Source organism: Mizuhopecten yessoensis, unplaced genomic scaffold (assembly GCF_002113885.1).
Source record: "Mizuhopecten yessoensis strain PY_sf001 unplaced genomic scaffold, ASM211388v2 scaffold1961, whole genome shotgun sequence".
NCBI lineage: Eukaryota > Metazoa > Mollusca > Bivalvia > Pectinida > Pectinidae > Mizuhopecten > Mizuhopecten yessoensis.
In genome coordinates this window covers 741,611-759,886 of record NW_018404308.1, presented here as the reverse complement: position 1 = coordinate 759,886, position 18,276 = coordinate 741,611, and the positions used below count along the sequence as shown (strand labels likewise).

The window sequence follows — 18,276 nt, the reverse complement described above, 5'->3', positions numbered from 1 at the left end:
GACATGTTTTGGACTAAAATCTGCAGGTTAAGCTTGAAAGTTGAAGTTTCATAATGGGTCACCATAACTTAACAAGGCATCACAACTGTCAAGTGATGTCAGTAAGCTGTAAGAATTGGTCGGATACACTTTTCTGTTGGTAGTTGATTTTGAGCCAATGAAAACGGAAGGAAAAGATCAATATCTTGCTCACATGCAGTCAAACAATTTCACCCATAATTAATGTTAAAAACAACACAACCCTTGTTCAAGGCACGTGACAATAATTTAATAGTGTAACAATGTATATATTATCATACTTCTCCAACACGTTAATGTCGGGTGCAAACATGCAACAGGATCACAGGTGCTATCTATTTACATTACTGATATCACTCATTAACGGTACCAACCTTGTTGTGTAAAGTTCTAGTTGTGGAGAGTTTGCGGATTTTAAGGTTTCAAAAACTTTCTTACCAAACTTACAATCAGCCACACAACTGTTTATACGGCCTTGTTGACATTGGTCGAAAGATAGCCAAGATGGGTGTTGGAAAGGCATTTTTCTTGTAATTAATATGTACACATACTTGGAACAAAATATATTTTCCTACAAATGTCAACAAGACCCTGTTCACCATCACTCAACACTCCAACTGTATATTTCTGGACCAGTCCTGACTATTTGTCTAAGCTGAATAATGTCCAGTAATAAATGTACAACCATAGTTTTACCTCGTCCACAACCATTACACTTGATTGATTGATAAGGGTGTACATTTTGTATATCCAAAAATTTACATTTACCATGAAAAAGTCTCTCAATCACATGTTTTACTAGAGTAAGCATAATTAATTTCATAGTGTGATGATATTCCATGAATATGGGAGTGTATATACGGGTATAAACCCCATGTCTTCATGTAAATTAACCTTAATGAAATCACTGACTAGGATCACCATGGAAACCAACACACTACGCATACACAAACAGGAGTAAACAGGACAGTGGTTTGGTGTTCAGTAAACCCATTTAGCAGCAAACCATGACATATGAAAGACTCTTCCATGACATTTTTAAACTTCAATTATTAAGACACAAAGCAGAATATTTCATTGAAAAGAAATCTTTGCAGGGTCATTCAATACTACACACTTGGGGCCTGTTCGTTTATGCGGAACAACCCGTTTGACCGTTTATAAATGTAACAATTTCGGGTATAAATCCTGGCAGACCTGCAAATGTTTATGCAGGCCTTGCAAGGCTTTGTCAAGGCTCGCCTGAAAGCAGCATCAGATTACTTATTTAATAAACGAACAACTGTGGTCCGACCGGTTTGACCGTTTAAACGAAAACGGCCTTAGTATCCAATATGTAACAGAGAAACAGGTTGTATTATAAAATACAAGGTTTATTATGCATTAAAATATTTTATCGCCGAGTTCTTCTTCCTTCTGTCTTATAAACCTTATACGGTACTATGTAGTCTTGTAATATATCTTTGCAAACAATAATAAAACATCAGATTTTATGAGAAATATCTGCAGTGTCGAAACACCAAAGAAAGAAGACGTTGATAGATCACCTGAAGTTCTGTAACACTTGCTGGAAATAATTTCTATTGAAGGTATTCGAGAGGAGACTAATTTGCAAATTTAAATCTTTTGCAATTGTAACTTAAGAAACTTTTACTACCAATATAGAAATAGGAAGCATATCTAGCTCCCGAAATATACAAGTACAAGTGAACGTGCTAAGCATGAACTCCTTTATACCTAATCAGCTCATATAAATACACCACTTGTATCAAACTGTCTTACCGTAGAGCTAGGTATTTGCCCTGTGAATTACTGAAATAATGGGTGATGAGGTGTCTAACTCACAGGTCTTTAATAAAAGCGATGCAATCTTCACGTCAATGTGATTAATCAAATGTAATATAACAGTAAACATTATTATCGGCTAATCAAGTAATATGTACTACAAACCTGAAAGTTTAAATTCCACAAAGAGTGAATTGATATTTTTTTTTTCGTCATGAACATAAAATAGCGCTGAGGAATATCACACTGTACACAGTATAGAATGAGGACGGCTTAGCACAAATATTCAGTCACATAAATAATCATTACTATTTTCAATGACCATGTTATTGTATATATTTCTTGTTATAAGTTACGACCTGGAAGCTACGTTGCTGGCTCCATCTCTGGTTTCTTTTTCTCACTGATAGCCTCCGAGTATGATGGAAGGGAGTCTCTCGGTGGGCTAGGAAGGTTATCCAGATCCGGGGGCTCTGTTCGACCAGATGCAATGGGATAGCCAAGGGGAGGTAAGGCTCCTGACTTGAAACTGGCTCCACCAGTGAGGGGTGGAAGAGAGTCAGCCTTGGGAGGAGGGTGAAATGTTGGCTCGCTCTCTAGTCGACTACCAGTACGGTCCTCTTCATAGGGACTGTAGGGCGGGATTATTGGGGTGGGGGCGCCCCTTCCTCCATCGAGGTCCCCTACGGGGTCCTGTGGTGGTGGGGGAAGGGGACCTGAGTCTGGGACAGACCCAAATGGCTTCTTAACCTCGGTCTCATCAAGGTTGTCAGATGGCGTTGATTGCACAGTGTTTGAGTTCTGATCTGGCAGTGGTGCCGGCGGTTGGGCTGTCTGTTTCCACAGCATGCTATCCCCAACCTGCAGGGCAGCAGCCAACTTGCTCGCAACATCCTGGATCTGTTAACAAAGTTTAACTCATCAAACAATCTCCAATGCAGTCTTCATCTCAGTCAATTTTCTGTCCTATGGTAGGTTTTTGCTACGTTTATAACTACAATATATCAGCAATTACAACTATCGATATACACATGCATCAGCAATTTCAATTTGAATCAGTCATCACAAATACACTGTATATTACAAATAGATATTACATCTATATTTATCATTACAACTTACTCTTCTTTTCATTCCAAGTGTTTAAAGTAAAAATAATAACAGTATTTTTACCCCCATTTCCATTAGCAACATATCAACTCTCATGTCGACCAATTTTCTTTATCATTTTAGTTTATTGCTAATTTTACAACTAGAATATCTGTAAGTCTAACTAGGGTATATCAGTGAGTACAACTAGAGTATATCAGTGAATACAACTAGAGTATATCAGTGAGTACAACAAGAGTATATCAGTGAGTACAACTAGAGTATATCAGTGAGTACAACTAGAGTATATCAGTGAGTACAACAAGAGTATATCAGTGAGTACAATAAGAGTATATCAGTGAGTACAACTAGAGTATATCAGTGAGTACAACTAGAGTATATCAGTGAGTACAACAAGAGTATATCAGTGAGTACAATAAGAGTATATCAGTGAGTACAACTAGAGTATATCAGTGAGTACAACTAGAGTATATCAGTGAGTACAACTAGAGTATATCAGTGAGTACAACTAGAGTATATCAGTGAGTACAACTAGAGTATATCAGTGAGTACAACTAGAGTATATCAGTGAGTACAACTAGAGTATATCAGTGAGTACAACTAGAGTATATCAGTGAGTACAACTAGAGTATATCAGTGAGTACAACTAGAGTATATCAGTGAGTACAACTAGAGTATATCAGTGAGTACTTCTGGAGTATATCAGTGAGTACAACTAGAGTATATCAGTGAGTACAACTAGAGTATATCATTGAGTACAACAAGAGTATATCAGTAAGTACAACTGGAGTATATCAGTGAGTACAACAAGAGTATATCAGTGAGTACTTATGGAGTATATCAGCACATTACCTCGGGATCACCTGCATTTGGATTAGTCGCCTTTAAAACTTTCATCTTCATCTCAAAGTCCTTAAATTGCTTAGCAGCTTCCTTCTTTTGTCCATTGTTGTACATGTACAAAGCTAAGTTCAAGGAAATCCCTGGGTCTTTCCTACACACACAAAAAAGAAGATACTTATGTCAGATAATACTTTATATGAGTTTCGGTTTTCAAAATAACAAACACAACAGTAAACCTCTAAGGTCTCAAATTGATTCAAAATTGTAGTATTGTTGGTATAAATCTGGATTGAGAAATTAACCCAACTTGAAGGTGCAAGTGTTTTGCATTTTTATAACAGACTTCAAATTTAAAAAGGTTTGTTCTTACTGGTCAAGTGTGAGGGCCTGTTCATATGCCTGCCTGGCATTGTCGGGATCCTCTAGGTGTGTCAGAGCCACTAGGAACGAAACACACAAACATTTCAAAAGATAACACACACCATCACGTAACTTTTAATTTTACCGTATGTAAATAACTTATTGTGGTTAAGATTTATTTAGTTAAAGAACAGTCCATGTACAAAACAAGTCGTAAGCTTGATATTACACAATAGTGATATATAGGATACAGATATTTGAGTCCTAAACTCTGACACGATAATCCTTTGAGACTTTCTTACATTCTGGCCTCAATTTCACAATTTGAAGTTTGTAATTCTGACAGCAAGCTCCATTCCTGTTCTCAAATTAGGATCCGTTTTGTGGAATATACCAAGGCCTATTCTACAGCATAACATTTGAATGATTTTCTAAATTTGAAAGTTTGAGGAAATGATAATAAGTTGCCAGTTTTTTTCTGTTTGTCCTCTGAGATATGTTTACCTGCTAGAAGCATGAAGAGCTGTGCCATCTTTGGTCGTAGGTTGATAGCTGCACTGAGGAAGTGGAACGCTGAGGCGTACTGCTGCATAGTCAGGTGAACCAATCCCAGGTTAAAGAGGATCTTCCAGTCAAATGGTGCCATATAATTAGCCCTCTTGAGGCAGCTGATGGCCTGTGATGGTGGGAAACAAGGGTTTATACATTTACATAATACCAATTATGATGTATTACTGTTCCTGTTTCGTCACTTAACTTCATATGTACCATAAGGTTAGTGTAACTCTGCTGAAACCATGTCGATCTAGAAATATATTTTCAAGTTATATATCTGTCATATCTTTTTAAAAATACATAAGCTGCTGATAAGAATACTTGGCTCCTCATTTTAAAGCTTCCTTTTCTTGGCATCAAATTGTAAGTACACTTGTGTATGCACATTGTCTACCTGATTCTGATGACAGCAGCCATATTTGTTGTCTATTAAACATTCCCATTGTGGAATAGATTTCTCCTTTGTCTGGTCATTGACAAAATTTTCATCTAAGCTTGACTTCATTGAAAGGGTCACTGAGTTTATAAACTAATAAATTGAAATGCTTCCCTTTAATTTCCAGCTAAGCTACAAAAAAGCTTTCAATTTCCAACTTGGAAATGAAAATTAGCAACAATTTCTAATACTTACAGCCACAAATTTCTTCTTGCCAAAGAAACTCATTCCAATGTTGTTCCAGAGTGTTGGACTTTCTGGGGTTTTCACAGCTGCTATGCGGTACTTATTGAGAGCAACGTCAAAGTCACCATGAGTCTGCATCATACTTCCCGCAGCCATGATAGCTTTGACATGGGTGGCATCATACGTCATGGCGTTACCGAGGTTCTCAAAGGCCTTCTGGTACTGACCAATCTGTTAGAACCAAACATTACCTAATGTAGACTTTTATATACAATCAATCGTTATGATCAACACAGATCACTGACCAATCAGAACATCATTTACTGTCGACTTTTATATACAATCATTCATAATGATCAACACAGACCACTGACCAATCAGAACATCATTTACTATAAACTTTTATATACAATCAATAATTCTGATCAAAACAGACCACTGACCAATCAGAACATCCCTTACTATAGACTTTTATATACAATCAATAATTCTGATCAAAACAGACCACTGACCAATCAGAACATCCCTTACTATAGACTTTTATATACAATCAATAATTCTGATCAACACAGATCACTGACCAATCAGAACATCCCTTACTATAGACTTTTATATACAATCATTCATAATGATCCACACAGACCACTGACCAATCAGAACATCACTTACTATAGACTTTTATATACAATCATTCATAATGATCAAAACAGACCACTGACCAATCAGAACATCACTTACTATAGACTTTTATATACAATCAATCATTATGATCAACACAGACCACTGACCAATCAGAACATCACTTACTATAGACTTTTATATACAATCAATAATTCTGATCAATACAGAACACTGCCACTGACCAATCAGAACATCACTTACTATAGACTTTTATATACAATCAATAATTCTGATCAATACAGACCACTGCCACTGACCAATCAGAACATCACTTACTATAGACTTTTATATACAATCAATAATTCTGATCAATACAGACCACTGACACTGACCAATCAGAACATCACTTACTATAGACTTTTATATACAATCAATAATTCTGATCAATACAGACCACTGACACTGACCAATCAGAACATCACTTACTATAGACTTTTATATACAATCAATAATTCTGATCAATACAGACCACTGACACTGACCAATCAGAACATCACTTACTATAGACTTTTATATACAATCAATAATTCTGATCAATACAGACCACTGACACTGACCAATCAGAACATCACTTACTATAGACTTTTATATACAATCAATAATTCTGATCAATACAGACCACTGACACTGACCAATCAGAACATCACTTACTATAGACTTTTATATACAATCAATAATTCTGATCAATACAGACCACTGACACTGACCAATCAGAACATCACTTACTATAGACTTTTATATACAATCAATAATTCTGATCAATACAGACCACTGACACTGACCAATCAGAACATCACTTACTATAGACTTTTATATACAATCAATAATTCTGATCAATACAGACCACTGACACTGACCAATCAGAACATCACTTACTATAGACTTTTATATACAATCAATAATTCTGATCAATACAGACCACTGACACTGACCAATCAGAACATCACTTACTATAGACTTTTATATACAATCAATAATTCTGATCAATACAGACCACTGACACTGACCAATCAGAACATCACTTACTATAGACTTGTATAAACGCTGTAGGTTCTCAGAGACATTACTATTTCCAACTACTGTAAACCCCATAGATGTCAACCTATGAAACTGCCGAGGAGGGAGATCTCCCTCACTCCACATTTCCAATGAGGGAGAAAGTGCGTGAAACTGACTGAAACTGCTTTGCTCAATTTATCTTTCCGTTTTTATGTATAAAAATAACTCCAAAAAGCATTCATTTGAATCAGCCACACCTGTTATGATCATTACGCACACCCTGCAGTTACTAGGAGATCATTTGACCACAGGATGTAGATTTGTAGTTTGTGTGAGTTTGGAATGATGGAGGAATGCAGAAGTTTCGAGGGAGATTGGTAACATTTTGTCAAAATGATGGAGTCTTCCTCCTAATGAGGGATGTTTGACAGACATGAAACCCTAACAATTAAACATATTAACACAAACATTGTACAGTGTACCACTGTAATATGTAACTCATTATAATCATTAAGATATCAAATAAATGAAGATTTGATTTTGTGAACAAAAATGCTTCTCCCCTGATCAGCCTTATGCATATTTGACCTTTGATCCAGAGGTGGATGTCATAGTGAACTAAATATACTGGTCTGGTGTGCCACACTTTTCAAACTTCAACAAAGTATTTTCAATGTTTAAAATTTGCATCCTAGACTTTACTAATAACTTACTGTTTATATCAGAAGATTCAGTACTGATACAATGTCTACCGTCAAACAGGATACATAATTACCTGCATATATAGCAGACCAAGAGTGCAGAGCATGTCTGGGTTTTCTGGGGAATATCTACAAAAAACAAACACTGTATCATCAACTTTGATAGCAATACCTACAAGTGAAAAATCACAACCTCAAGTAAAATAGGCAATATGTGTCTTAATTACTCATAAAACTAACACAGACCAAGCAAATTGTATTCCTACTATGAAATTTTGTGTACAAGTGTTTTGGGACAATATGAATTATGACTTACATTCAAATAAATGTTCTTAAAAAGTGGAGTTTATGATTTTTTTGTCTGTATGTTAGCATACTGGTTTCTGGCCCAACCAATACATTTTCAGCATCAGTCTGAACAGCAATACTAAATACTTGTCTACAAGCTCAGACTGTGTGGTCAACAGTACATGTTATCTTTTGAACTTGTTTTGTGAATTTATCTTCATCTTTATAACCGAGTTGTGCGAGCCCTTCAAAGACAATGGGATACATGTTTGACAAGATAAAGTAAAATATAAACAGGCATACTGAAGAAAAGGTGGAAAATTTTAAAGAGTTCTTTATGTGTTCTTATCCACTAGCTTACTCCACAGCTTGTTTGTAGATCTCAATAGCAGAGTTAATATCCCCTTCCATCAGGTAGATCTTCCCAAGCATTACATAAGAAATCTCATGGCGTTTGAAAGCTAGTGCTTGCTTCAAACATTCTTTTGCCTGGAATAAAAGTAAATTTGTTATTACAAGTCAGAAATAATTAAACAATGTTAATCTCTGTATATTTAAGCTTTACTGAGAAAAGATTTGTTATTAAATCTTAAATTAAAAGACATTTTGACATGGTTCTGCTTATATATTTTTTCAACGTGTGTAAAAAAGAGTTATCTCACCTTGGCATAATCTCTGAGGTACATATAGCACACACCCTGGTTATGGGATATCTCCTGGAAAGATATAATAAGCTCTTTATGGGAATCAATTAAAATGAATATCAAGTACATAATGTAACATAAATTTACATCTTAACAACGTTAATCATCCATTTTAAATATATTCTTTAAAGCTTTATCAAACCTTTTAGATAAATCTGGGCTCTGACAATAAATGAAACAGTGTTCAAGCTATGATATTTGACTGTTTGTCACATAAAACACACAAATAAACCCAGCAAGATATACTGATTTCTGTTATATAGAAATCTCACAAAAACATTTCTGTACTACCTAATAGTCTCTCTGTGAAATCTTGGCTTTCTAATTTCTCTATATCGTACTTACCCAGTCTCTCTGTGAAATTGTGGCTGTCTCATTTCTTTGTATTATACTTACCCAGTCTCTCTGTGAAATCATGGCTGTCTCATTTCCCTGTATTATACTTACCCAGTCTCTCTGTGAAATCGTGGCCGTCTCATTTCTCTGTATTATACTTACCCAGTCTCTCTGTGAAATCGTGCCCGTCTCATTTCTCTGTATTATATTTACCCAGTCTATCTGTGAAATCATGGCTGTCTCATTTCCCTGTATTATTCTTACCCAGTCTCTCTGTGAAATTGTGGAAATCTCATTTCTCTGTATTATACTTACCCAGTCTCTCTGTGAAATCATGGCTGTCTCATTTCTCTGTATTATACTTTCCCAGTCTCTCTGTGAAATCTTGGATGTCTCATTTCTCTGTATTATATTTACCCCGTCTCTCTGTGAAATCGTGGAAATCTCATTTCTCTGTATTATACTTCCCCAGTCTCTCTGTGAAATTGTGGAAATCTCATTTCTCTGTATTATACTTACCTAGTCTCTCTGTGAAATCATGGCTGGCTCATTTCTCTGTATTATACTTACCGAGTCTCTCTGTGAAATCTTGGCGGTCTCATTTTCCTTGATTATACTTACCCCGTCTCTCTGTGAAATTGTGGCTGTCTCATTTCTTTGTATTATACTTACCCAGTCTATCTGTGAAATCATGGCTGTCTCATTTCCCTGTATTATCCTTACCCAGTCTCTCTGTGAAATCTTCGCTGTCTCATTTCTCTCCATTGAACTTACCCAGTCTCTCTGTGAAATCGAGGCCGTCTCATTTCTCTGTATTATACTTGCCCAGTCTCTCTGTGAAATCTTGGGTGTCTCATTTCTCTGTATTATATTTACCCCGTCTCTCTGTGAAATCGTGGAAATCTCATTTCTCTGTATTATACTTACCGAGTCTCTCTGTGAAATCTTGGCTGTCTCATTTCCCTGTATTATACTTACCCTGTCTCTCTGTGACATCTTGGCTGTCTCATTTCTCTGTATTATCCTTACCCAGTCTCTCTGTGAAATCAGGGCTGTCTCATTTCTCTGTATTATCCTTACCCAGTCTCTCTGTGAAATTGTGGAAATCTCATTTCTCTGTATTATACTTCCCCAGTCTCTCTGTGAAATTGTGGAAATCTCATTTCTCTGTATTATACTTCCCCAGTCTCTCTGTGAAATTGTGGCTGTCTCATTTCCCTGTATTATTCTTACCCAGTCTCTCTGTGAAATCATGGCTTTCTCATTTCCCTGTATTATACTTCCCCAGTCTCTCTGTGAAATCGTGGCCGTCTCATTTCCCTGTATTATACTTACCCTGTCTCTCTGTGACATCTTGGCTGTCTCATTTCTCTGTATTATTCTTACCCAGGCTCTCTGTGAAATCTTGGCTGTCTCATTACTCTGTCTTATATTTACCCAGTCTCTCTGTGAAATTGTGGCTGTCTCTTTTCTTTGTATTATACTTACCCAGTCTCTCTGTTAAATCGTGGCCGTCTCATTTCTCTGTATTATATTTACCCCGTCTCTCTGTGAAATCGTGGAAATCTCATTTCTCTGTATTGAACTTACCAAGTCTCTCTGTGAAATCGTGGCTGTTTCATTTCTCTGTATTATACTTACCTAGTCTCTCTGTGAAATCATGGCTTTCTCATTTCCCTGTATTATACTTCCCCAGTCTCTCTGTGAAATTGTGGCTGTCTCTTTTCTTTGTATTATACTTACCCAGTCTCTCTGTTAAATCTTGGCTGTCTCATTTCTCTGTATTATACTCACCCAGTCTCTCTGTGAAATCTTGGATGTCTCATTTCTCTGTATTATATTTACCCAGTCTCTCTGTGAAATCATGGCTGTTTCATTTCCCTGTATTATACTTACCCAGTCTCTCTGTTAAATCGTGGCCGTCTCATTTCTCTGTATTATACTCACCCAGTCTCTCTGTGAAATCTTGGCGGTCTCATTTTCCTTGATTATACTTACCCCGTCTCTCTGTGAAATTGTGGCTGTCTCATTTCTTTGTATTATACTTACCCAGTCTATCTGTGAAATCATGGCTGTCTCATTTCTCTGTATTTTATTTACCCAGTCTCTCTGTGAAATTGTGGCTGTCTCATTTCTTTGTATTATACTTACCCAGTCTATCTGTGAAATCATGGCTGTCTCATTTCTCTGTATTGAACTTGCCCAGTCTCTCTGTGAAATCTTGGGTGTCTCATTTCTCTGTATTATATTTACCCAGGCTCTCTGTGAAATCTTGGCTGTCTCATTATACACCTCAATAGCTGCCTTGTGTCTGGCCAGAAGGAATCTAGTTCCCAACACGTATTATATTTACCCAGTCTCTCTGTGAAATTGTGGAAATCTCATTTCTCTGTATTATACTTCCCCAGTCTCTCTGTGAAATTGTGGCTGTCTCATTTCCCTGTATTATCCTTACCCAGTCTCTCTGTGAAATTGTGGAAATCTCATTTCTCTGTATTGAACTTGCCCAGTCTCTCTGTGAAATCTTGGCTGTCTTATTTCTCTGTATTATATTTACCCAGGCTCTCTGTGAAATCTTGGCTGTCTTATTTCTCTGTATTATATTTACCCAGGCTCTCTGTGAAATCTTGGCTGTCTTATTTCTCTGTATTATATTTACCCCGTCTCTCTGTGAAATCGTGGAAATCTCATTTCTCTGTATTATACTTCCCCAGTCTCTCTGTGAAATTGTGGCTGTCTCATTTCTTTGTATTATACTTTCCCAGTCTCTCTGTGAAATCATGGCTTTCTCATTTCCCTGTATTATACTTCCCCAGTCTCTCTGTGAAATTGTGGAAATCTCATTTCTCTGTATTATACTTACCCAGTTTCTCTGTGAAATCGTGGAAATCTCATTTCTCTGTATTGAACTTACCCAGTCTCTCTGTGAAATTGTGGCTGTCTCATTTCCCTGTATTATCCTTACCCAGTCTCTCTGTGAAATCTTGGCTGTCTCATTATACACCTCAATAGCTGCCTTGTGTCTGGCCAGAAGGAATCTAGTTCCCAACACAAAAAGTCAAATAACTACATGTGGTTTCAAAATTTCTTGAATTAGGCATTGATGTTGGTAAAACTGTGCATCTTCATGTAATAAAAAGAAAAGAAAAAAGAAAAGCAAATTTGGTCTCATCAAAGGATGTTTATATATCATTTGCAGCTTCTTCTTTTTTATATATATAATTGTACAACTGTATTTGCATTCAGCCTTCCAAATTCCTTTTAAAAATAATTTATAAAGCTTTTTCAAACAGAAATAACTCTGGTTCAAGTGGGTCCTCAAAAAACAAATATTACTGTGAAGTCCTAATTTAAAATAGACAACAGTTCTTTCCCTGTTATAGATTTAGAGACTCCCACATAAGCTTCCCACATTCTCAAATAAAACATTTAGTATTTTGTAATTGTTTCTAAATGCGTGATTTCCGATACTCAAGGGGAAATAAACCAAAAAAATCAGTGTTCAAGGATACAATGCAGTGCCGTGACTTGAACCCGCAACCCTTCGGTTACGAGCCTGGCGTCCTACCACTAGACTACCGTGCCTCCATGATACAGGGATCTACTCTGGATTAAAATGTTCCTCTTATGATTCCACACATAAACCTCTATTCTGAATTTTACTTTGCCAAATAGTTTGTTTTTCTTGAGAACAAATTGATTTTGTAACTAAGCTTTCTTTATAACATAAGTATGGTCAGTGATTTTTGTATAACTTACAGTGATCTGGCTGCTTGCTTTAAGTTTTCAGCACTTGTTGGATTCAAAAGTGTGCATGTCTGAAACATTTCCAGGGACTCTTGAATCTTACCCTCTTGTCGTAGAATAAGGGCTGAAAGCAGAGAAAACAGTTGTTTATTTAACATAACTAGTGTTAATGTCAAGACTACGTATTCCAAGTACCAAGCAGCCAATGAAGTTGATATCATAAAGAATTATCAGACATATCTGCAACCTTTCTCTTCCTTTTGATGTATTGAAGCTTCGAAACAAACACTGAAAGCAAATCTTATGAAACACAAATTCATAAAAAGTTTTGATTTATTTTTCGGATGAGGATTTAACCCTAGAAAGGGAAGTAACTTCAAAAAAGTGTCGTGCTGTGTGGTACAAGTGTGTACCAAGTCGGTAACAACAACAACAACAGTATCCATATTGTGTGATATAGATACATATTATGATATATGACCTTCAATAGGTGTTTACTGTATACTTTGTCTGCATTTTATTATTGATAACATTGCATCTTTCTTATGTTTAACAGAAAAATTGATGTTTTTCACTGTATTGTACTCTCACAGTTTTTATTGTTGCCTTTAAACAACCAATACTAGTACAACAAATACATTATTATTTTACGGATTCAAGTACAAATTAAGACAGCAGACTGTGAAAGCTTGCATCAATGAAATAGTTTAATTGTGATTGTAAAATCTTACAAATCACATAGATTAGGTATCAATGAATGAATACAATTTGAGCGAACTTTCTCAATAGTACAAAGCTACTGACCTTGTACGTACACAGCGTATTCACACATGCCTCCACTCTCGGCCAGCTGCTCTTTGATGAGGGACTTACAGCTATCATACTCCTTCCTCACGTAGTGAAGGTGTATCAGCCAATTTCTCCTCTCAAAGATTGGTAAGTCAGGTGCTGAATTAAAACAGAATTGTTATAAATAAATCTGTACATTCAATGTAAAATTGGATATTTTTTGTTTCCATGCGCTGTGTAAGCCAAGTTAGATTATCAATATTTAATACAAAAATGTTCTGGACATTTCTGCAGATGTCTTGGAAGTTAGAAGTGAGTATGTGTAATGACCACTGACTTTTTCCTAGTAAATAACTGTCTTCTGAAGTTGCTGCAAACACTATTATTTGGTTTGTGATAATGGTGAATCTACTACACTGCATCAGCCCTAATTTTCAGTCACTGTGTACAAATCTTCAGGCTGATAATTAGAGGAGTATTATTTATGTTTTATAAAACAAGATCTGATTTTCACATGTGCTTACATAAAACTGCTCAAATTGTTCAGGGTAGGCTGTCCAGCTATATGGATTGAGGGAATCAGAAACACACTTTATATTTGATAGACCCATTCATGTTATACTCTACATAGAACTATAATCGACAAGACATTTAATGTATTGACCATTAATTGTTACCTTTGCGTGGTTTTGGCTTTGGAGCTGCGACAGGAACTTGTGGTATGCTCGTCACAATCTGTGGTTCCATATCTAGCTCTGGTGGAGGTTCATAATTTTCTTCCTATCAAATGAAAAACAACATATTCATAACTTTGCTTTTATCCTAATTACAAAATTTTGCCAAAACTGAATGTGAATTAGAAGTTTTTAATTCTGCTCAAAATTTTTTCATCATTTACTTGAGAATGCTTCTTTTAAAACAAAGCGAGGTAATGTTCTCAGGTGTCAGGGGTGTACAACTTCCTATTCAAATAGTTTGAAATAATGACTGACTATTTCCTTTTCAAAAATTTATTTCCGCCTCATCAACAACAAAAAATAAAAAGAAGATATTCAGTTTTTTTGGAGTACTAGATAACCTGCAGGCAGATTATGAAAATCACTACCAGCCAACCTACATTTTTATAATAAATATTGAAAGTTTTCACTAGGCCTGATAGACACCAGTCTAAGGTGTCAGGCTTCCAGATTTGTATACCCTTAGGTATTTTTAACATCATTTTATTCTTATCCAGTGTTCTCACTAAGTTTAGAAATAGGGGGTTGACATGAAGCGAACAGTCGGTTGAATGTTCGCTAGCTCTAATGTTGACATATACTCAGGATACAGAAATAGCTGGTTAAAGTTTGTGAATAGTTTGATTCATTGATGTACATCAACAGAATCTCGCTGTCACGTAAGGGTAAAAAATGGCAGGCTTTGAAGTTGAGTGTCGCTCCTTTGTAATCTTCAAAGGACAAGTATAAGCGTAGTGATCGGTCTTTTTTTTTTTACCGGAGACCAATCAAACGTCTATCTTCGTGCCTTCAATTTTGCTATGACATATTCCAGGGGTGCAGAGAGCTAAAGTGAGCGTAGCCCCTGGCTAATGAGGATGGGGTTTTCATGAGAACACTGTAATCCTGATGAAAAAATGTCAACTAATTTTTGTTGTGTAGATCATTTGCTTATCTCTAGGACAATGCATCAGAAAAAGAAGAAAAAGAAGAAATATCTTCAAAATAAATCTCGCAGTTCTTTCTTACAATGTATAAGTGAGTGTGACAAACTTTTCTTTTGCAGTCTGTTAAAAAGAAGAAATTTGATTACATCTGAATTGGTTCAAAATATGAAATTGGTTAAATTCTTTGAAAACTAGAAAATTGTCTAGATTTGTTGACATCACTACCCTCTTGGCTCTGTGGTTGACCTGTAAATAGGAACCGTGAACCTGGCATTGATCTCTTGATCCAGAACTAACAAACTCGGTTAACAGAGAAATATTCTCTGTTAGAAAATGAAGTCGATAGCAGCAATGACAATGAATTGCAACGACCGGACAGGCATGGTAATTTAAAAATGTGCACAATGGGTTTGGTGAACATGACTTTAAAACTGTTTCTTGTATACCAGATCATATAATCATTGGGGGTGTCATTTTTAACGAAAGTTGATATTAACCCCTAAATCATGTAAAATTACTCTCCTTAGTTTAGGCACAAGAGTCTGACGTTTAATCAATATAAGTATAACAGTACTGTATGAAAAAAATACCCCATATACTATAAAAAACCCAGTGTTTTTTATAGTATATGGGGTAATTTTATATATATATATATATATAAATACCCCATATACTATAAAAAAAAACACCTCAGTATAAACGTCAGACTCCTGTGGTTTAGGTCCAAATATAGCTGCAACAAATTCGCAGGTCCCTGTGCCTATGCCCACACCGAGCTGACTTCTTCTTCCATATAATTGCCTCCTTCGTCTTATCGAAGATTATGCAATGTTTATGATACACAATGCGCAGGTGGACACACAATTGAAAAGTTTAGATTGTAAAAGTTAAAAAGTTAAAAACACTGATGTAGTGTCAGACATTTAAAGCTGGTTGATTCGACCCACCAGCCTTAAGCCTAGTGAGTTTGGGGTCTGTTAGGAGTTTAAGCTTTTTTAGTTCCAATTCGTTGAGAGTTTTCTTAAAGGTTGCCAGGTTTGTCGAGTTCACAGTTTTTGAGTCAAGTTCGTTCCAGTCTTTTATTGTTCGAGGGAAGAATGAATATTTTCTTGGGTCTATTTTACATGCCTGGATTTGGTAGGACCGATCGTGTTGTTTTCTGGAACTCCTCATTGGTGTTTCGATTCGGTTTTCCTTTTTGATGGCTATTTGTTGTTTGTCAATTTTGAACATCATATGGAGTCTTGAGTGACGTCTTGTTTGGAGTGAAAACCAGCCTAGGCGTTGGATCATGGATGAAACGCTTGAACGGTTTCTGTGGCTGTTCATAATAAATCTGGCTGCTCTCCTTTGGACCGATTCAAGTTTGCTGATGTTTATTTGGGTGTAGGGGTCCCATACCGAGCTCGAGTACTCAACCAATGGTCTGACAAGTGCTTTGTAGGCAAGCTCTTTAATTTTTATTGAGGATATTTTCAAGTTCCTCCTGAGAAATCCAAGGGTTTTGTTTGCTTTTGAGGTGATGTTATCTATGTGGAGGTCCCAATCTGACAGACTGACACCTAGTATGAAAGAAGATGAACGGCATATATGCAGGTCTCTCAGACCTACACAGGGCTCCATATAGTATGTGTTCGATCCCTGTGGTCAAAGCGTCTCGTGGCACGTGATAAACCTAAGTTGTTTTGTTTCCGAACTTGCACTGATGCTGGCACTTTCATTGGCGATACAAAAAAATCCTGGAATTTTGCCTTTGAAAATTGGTAAGGGTCGTCACATTCATTTACACATTGAATTTACCTATGGTTAAAAGTATAATTGCAATCACAAACCTCAGAAGGTCCTGTTTTCTCCGGTAGCGAGTGCTCATCTTCGCCGACGGCAGCCATATTGTATTTAGCAACGTCGGTGCCTGGCGAATAATCGGAATTTGATTGGTTGAAAAATGCAAGGGGAAATAATCCTATCCGGTAATTTAAGGGTGCTTGGTTCGTTACTTTCATTTCAGTCTGAATTGATTTAACCAAATATTTGCATAAACTTGTACTGCTTAAGTACGTGATTAGTTGATTTTAAATAACCTAATTTGTTTGGTGGCATAGAGCTCGGTAGGTGGGGAATGGCCTAACCACCTGCCCTGTGACACACTCCACACATACCCTTTTAGTGCTATACCTGTTTTCATCCATGTAGGCCTGTTTGCTTGCATGCCTTGTTCTAGGCCTATACTATACCCCTGTTTATTGCAGAACTAGCTCTACAGAACACTACCCACAGATATAAAATTATCAAAGACTCCGAAACTTTTCAAAATCCCATATATACGTAAATATTGCTGATAATATTTCCCTTTATATAAGAAATACTTTCTTGTTATTTTTTCATAAATATTTGATATTCTATTGTATTGTACGTAATATTGTACATGTATACCTGTTGTTGTTTTTCTGACTGCATTGTTATATTATAGACGACCTTTTGGAAGATAGGTACGATCCTAAAAAGTTATCCTCTTTCAATAAAGTTAGTATCAATATTATTATTAGTATTAGTATTCTTATAATTATTATTATTATAATGTTTGTATTTTCTGGTATGTTAAATACATGTTCTTGTAGATCTGTCTTGTATGATAGAAAACCTAGGTTGACAATATAATTTTGCTTCCGTAAGAAAAGAAAAAAAGAAAACTAACAAAAATATGGCACTAATGAAAAAAAATACAATAAAATTTCAAACTTACTGATGAAATTTTCCTAAAAATCAAGATAACCCGGAAAACCTAAATTTGAGCTTATTTCAACTGAATAATTAGATATGTGATAAGTATATGATATACAAGTGTGGATGTATTTAATTAATAACATGTCAGAATACAGATGGTTGGGTTCGAAGTGTACTGTACTTTATTGACTTTAAGTGAACCTTGTTCATTAACGACAAAATATAACATTTAAAATATTTTAGCTACAACTCTGTATCATATGTATACCAGCCGATTGTGTGATAGTTCTGTGTAAATATTTAAAAAAAAGTTTATTTATTTAGAGTCAATATTCCAAATAAGACTGGATG

At 36.0% G+C, this 18,276-nt stretch overlaps 1 protein-coding gene across 1 annotated transcript; it reads right to left on the bottom strand.

The window, feature by feature from the left end:
* Positions 1 to 1,265: 1,265 nt before the first annotated feature.
* On the bottom strand, positions 1,266 to 17,114 carry LOC110443563 (Bardet-Biedl syndrome 4 protein homolog). The gene is made up of 13 exons (XM_021487847.1): positions 17,034 to 17,114; positions 14,216 to 14,318; positions 13,554 to 13,697; positions 12,762 to 12,873; positions 11,968 to 12,040; positions 8,625 to 8,678; positions 8,324 to 8,451; positions 7,749 to 7,803; positions 5,303 to 5,524; positions 4,621 to 4,792; positions 4,127 to 4,196; positions 3,766 to 3,907; positions 1,266 to 2,703 (listed from the first exon to the last, which is right to left on the bottom strand). Exons 1-13 carry the CDS (start codon positions 17,088 to 17,090, stop codon positions 2,170 to 2,172), a joined length of 1,866 nt encoding a protein of 621 aa, XP_021343522.1. The 5' UTR covers positions 17,091 to 17,114; the 3' UTR covers positions 1,266 to 2,169.
* Between the last annotated feature and the right edge of the window lie 1,162 nt (positions 17,115 to 18,276).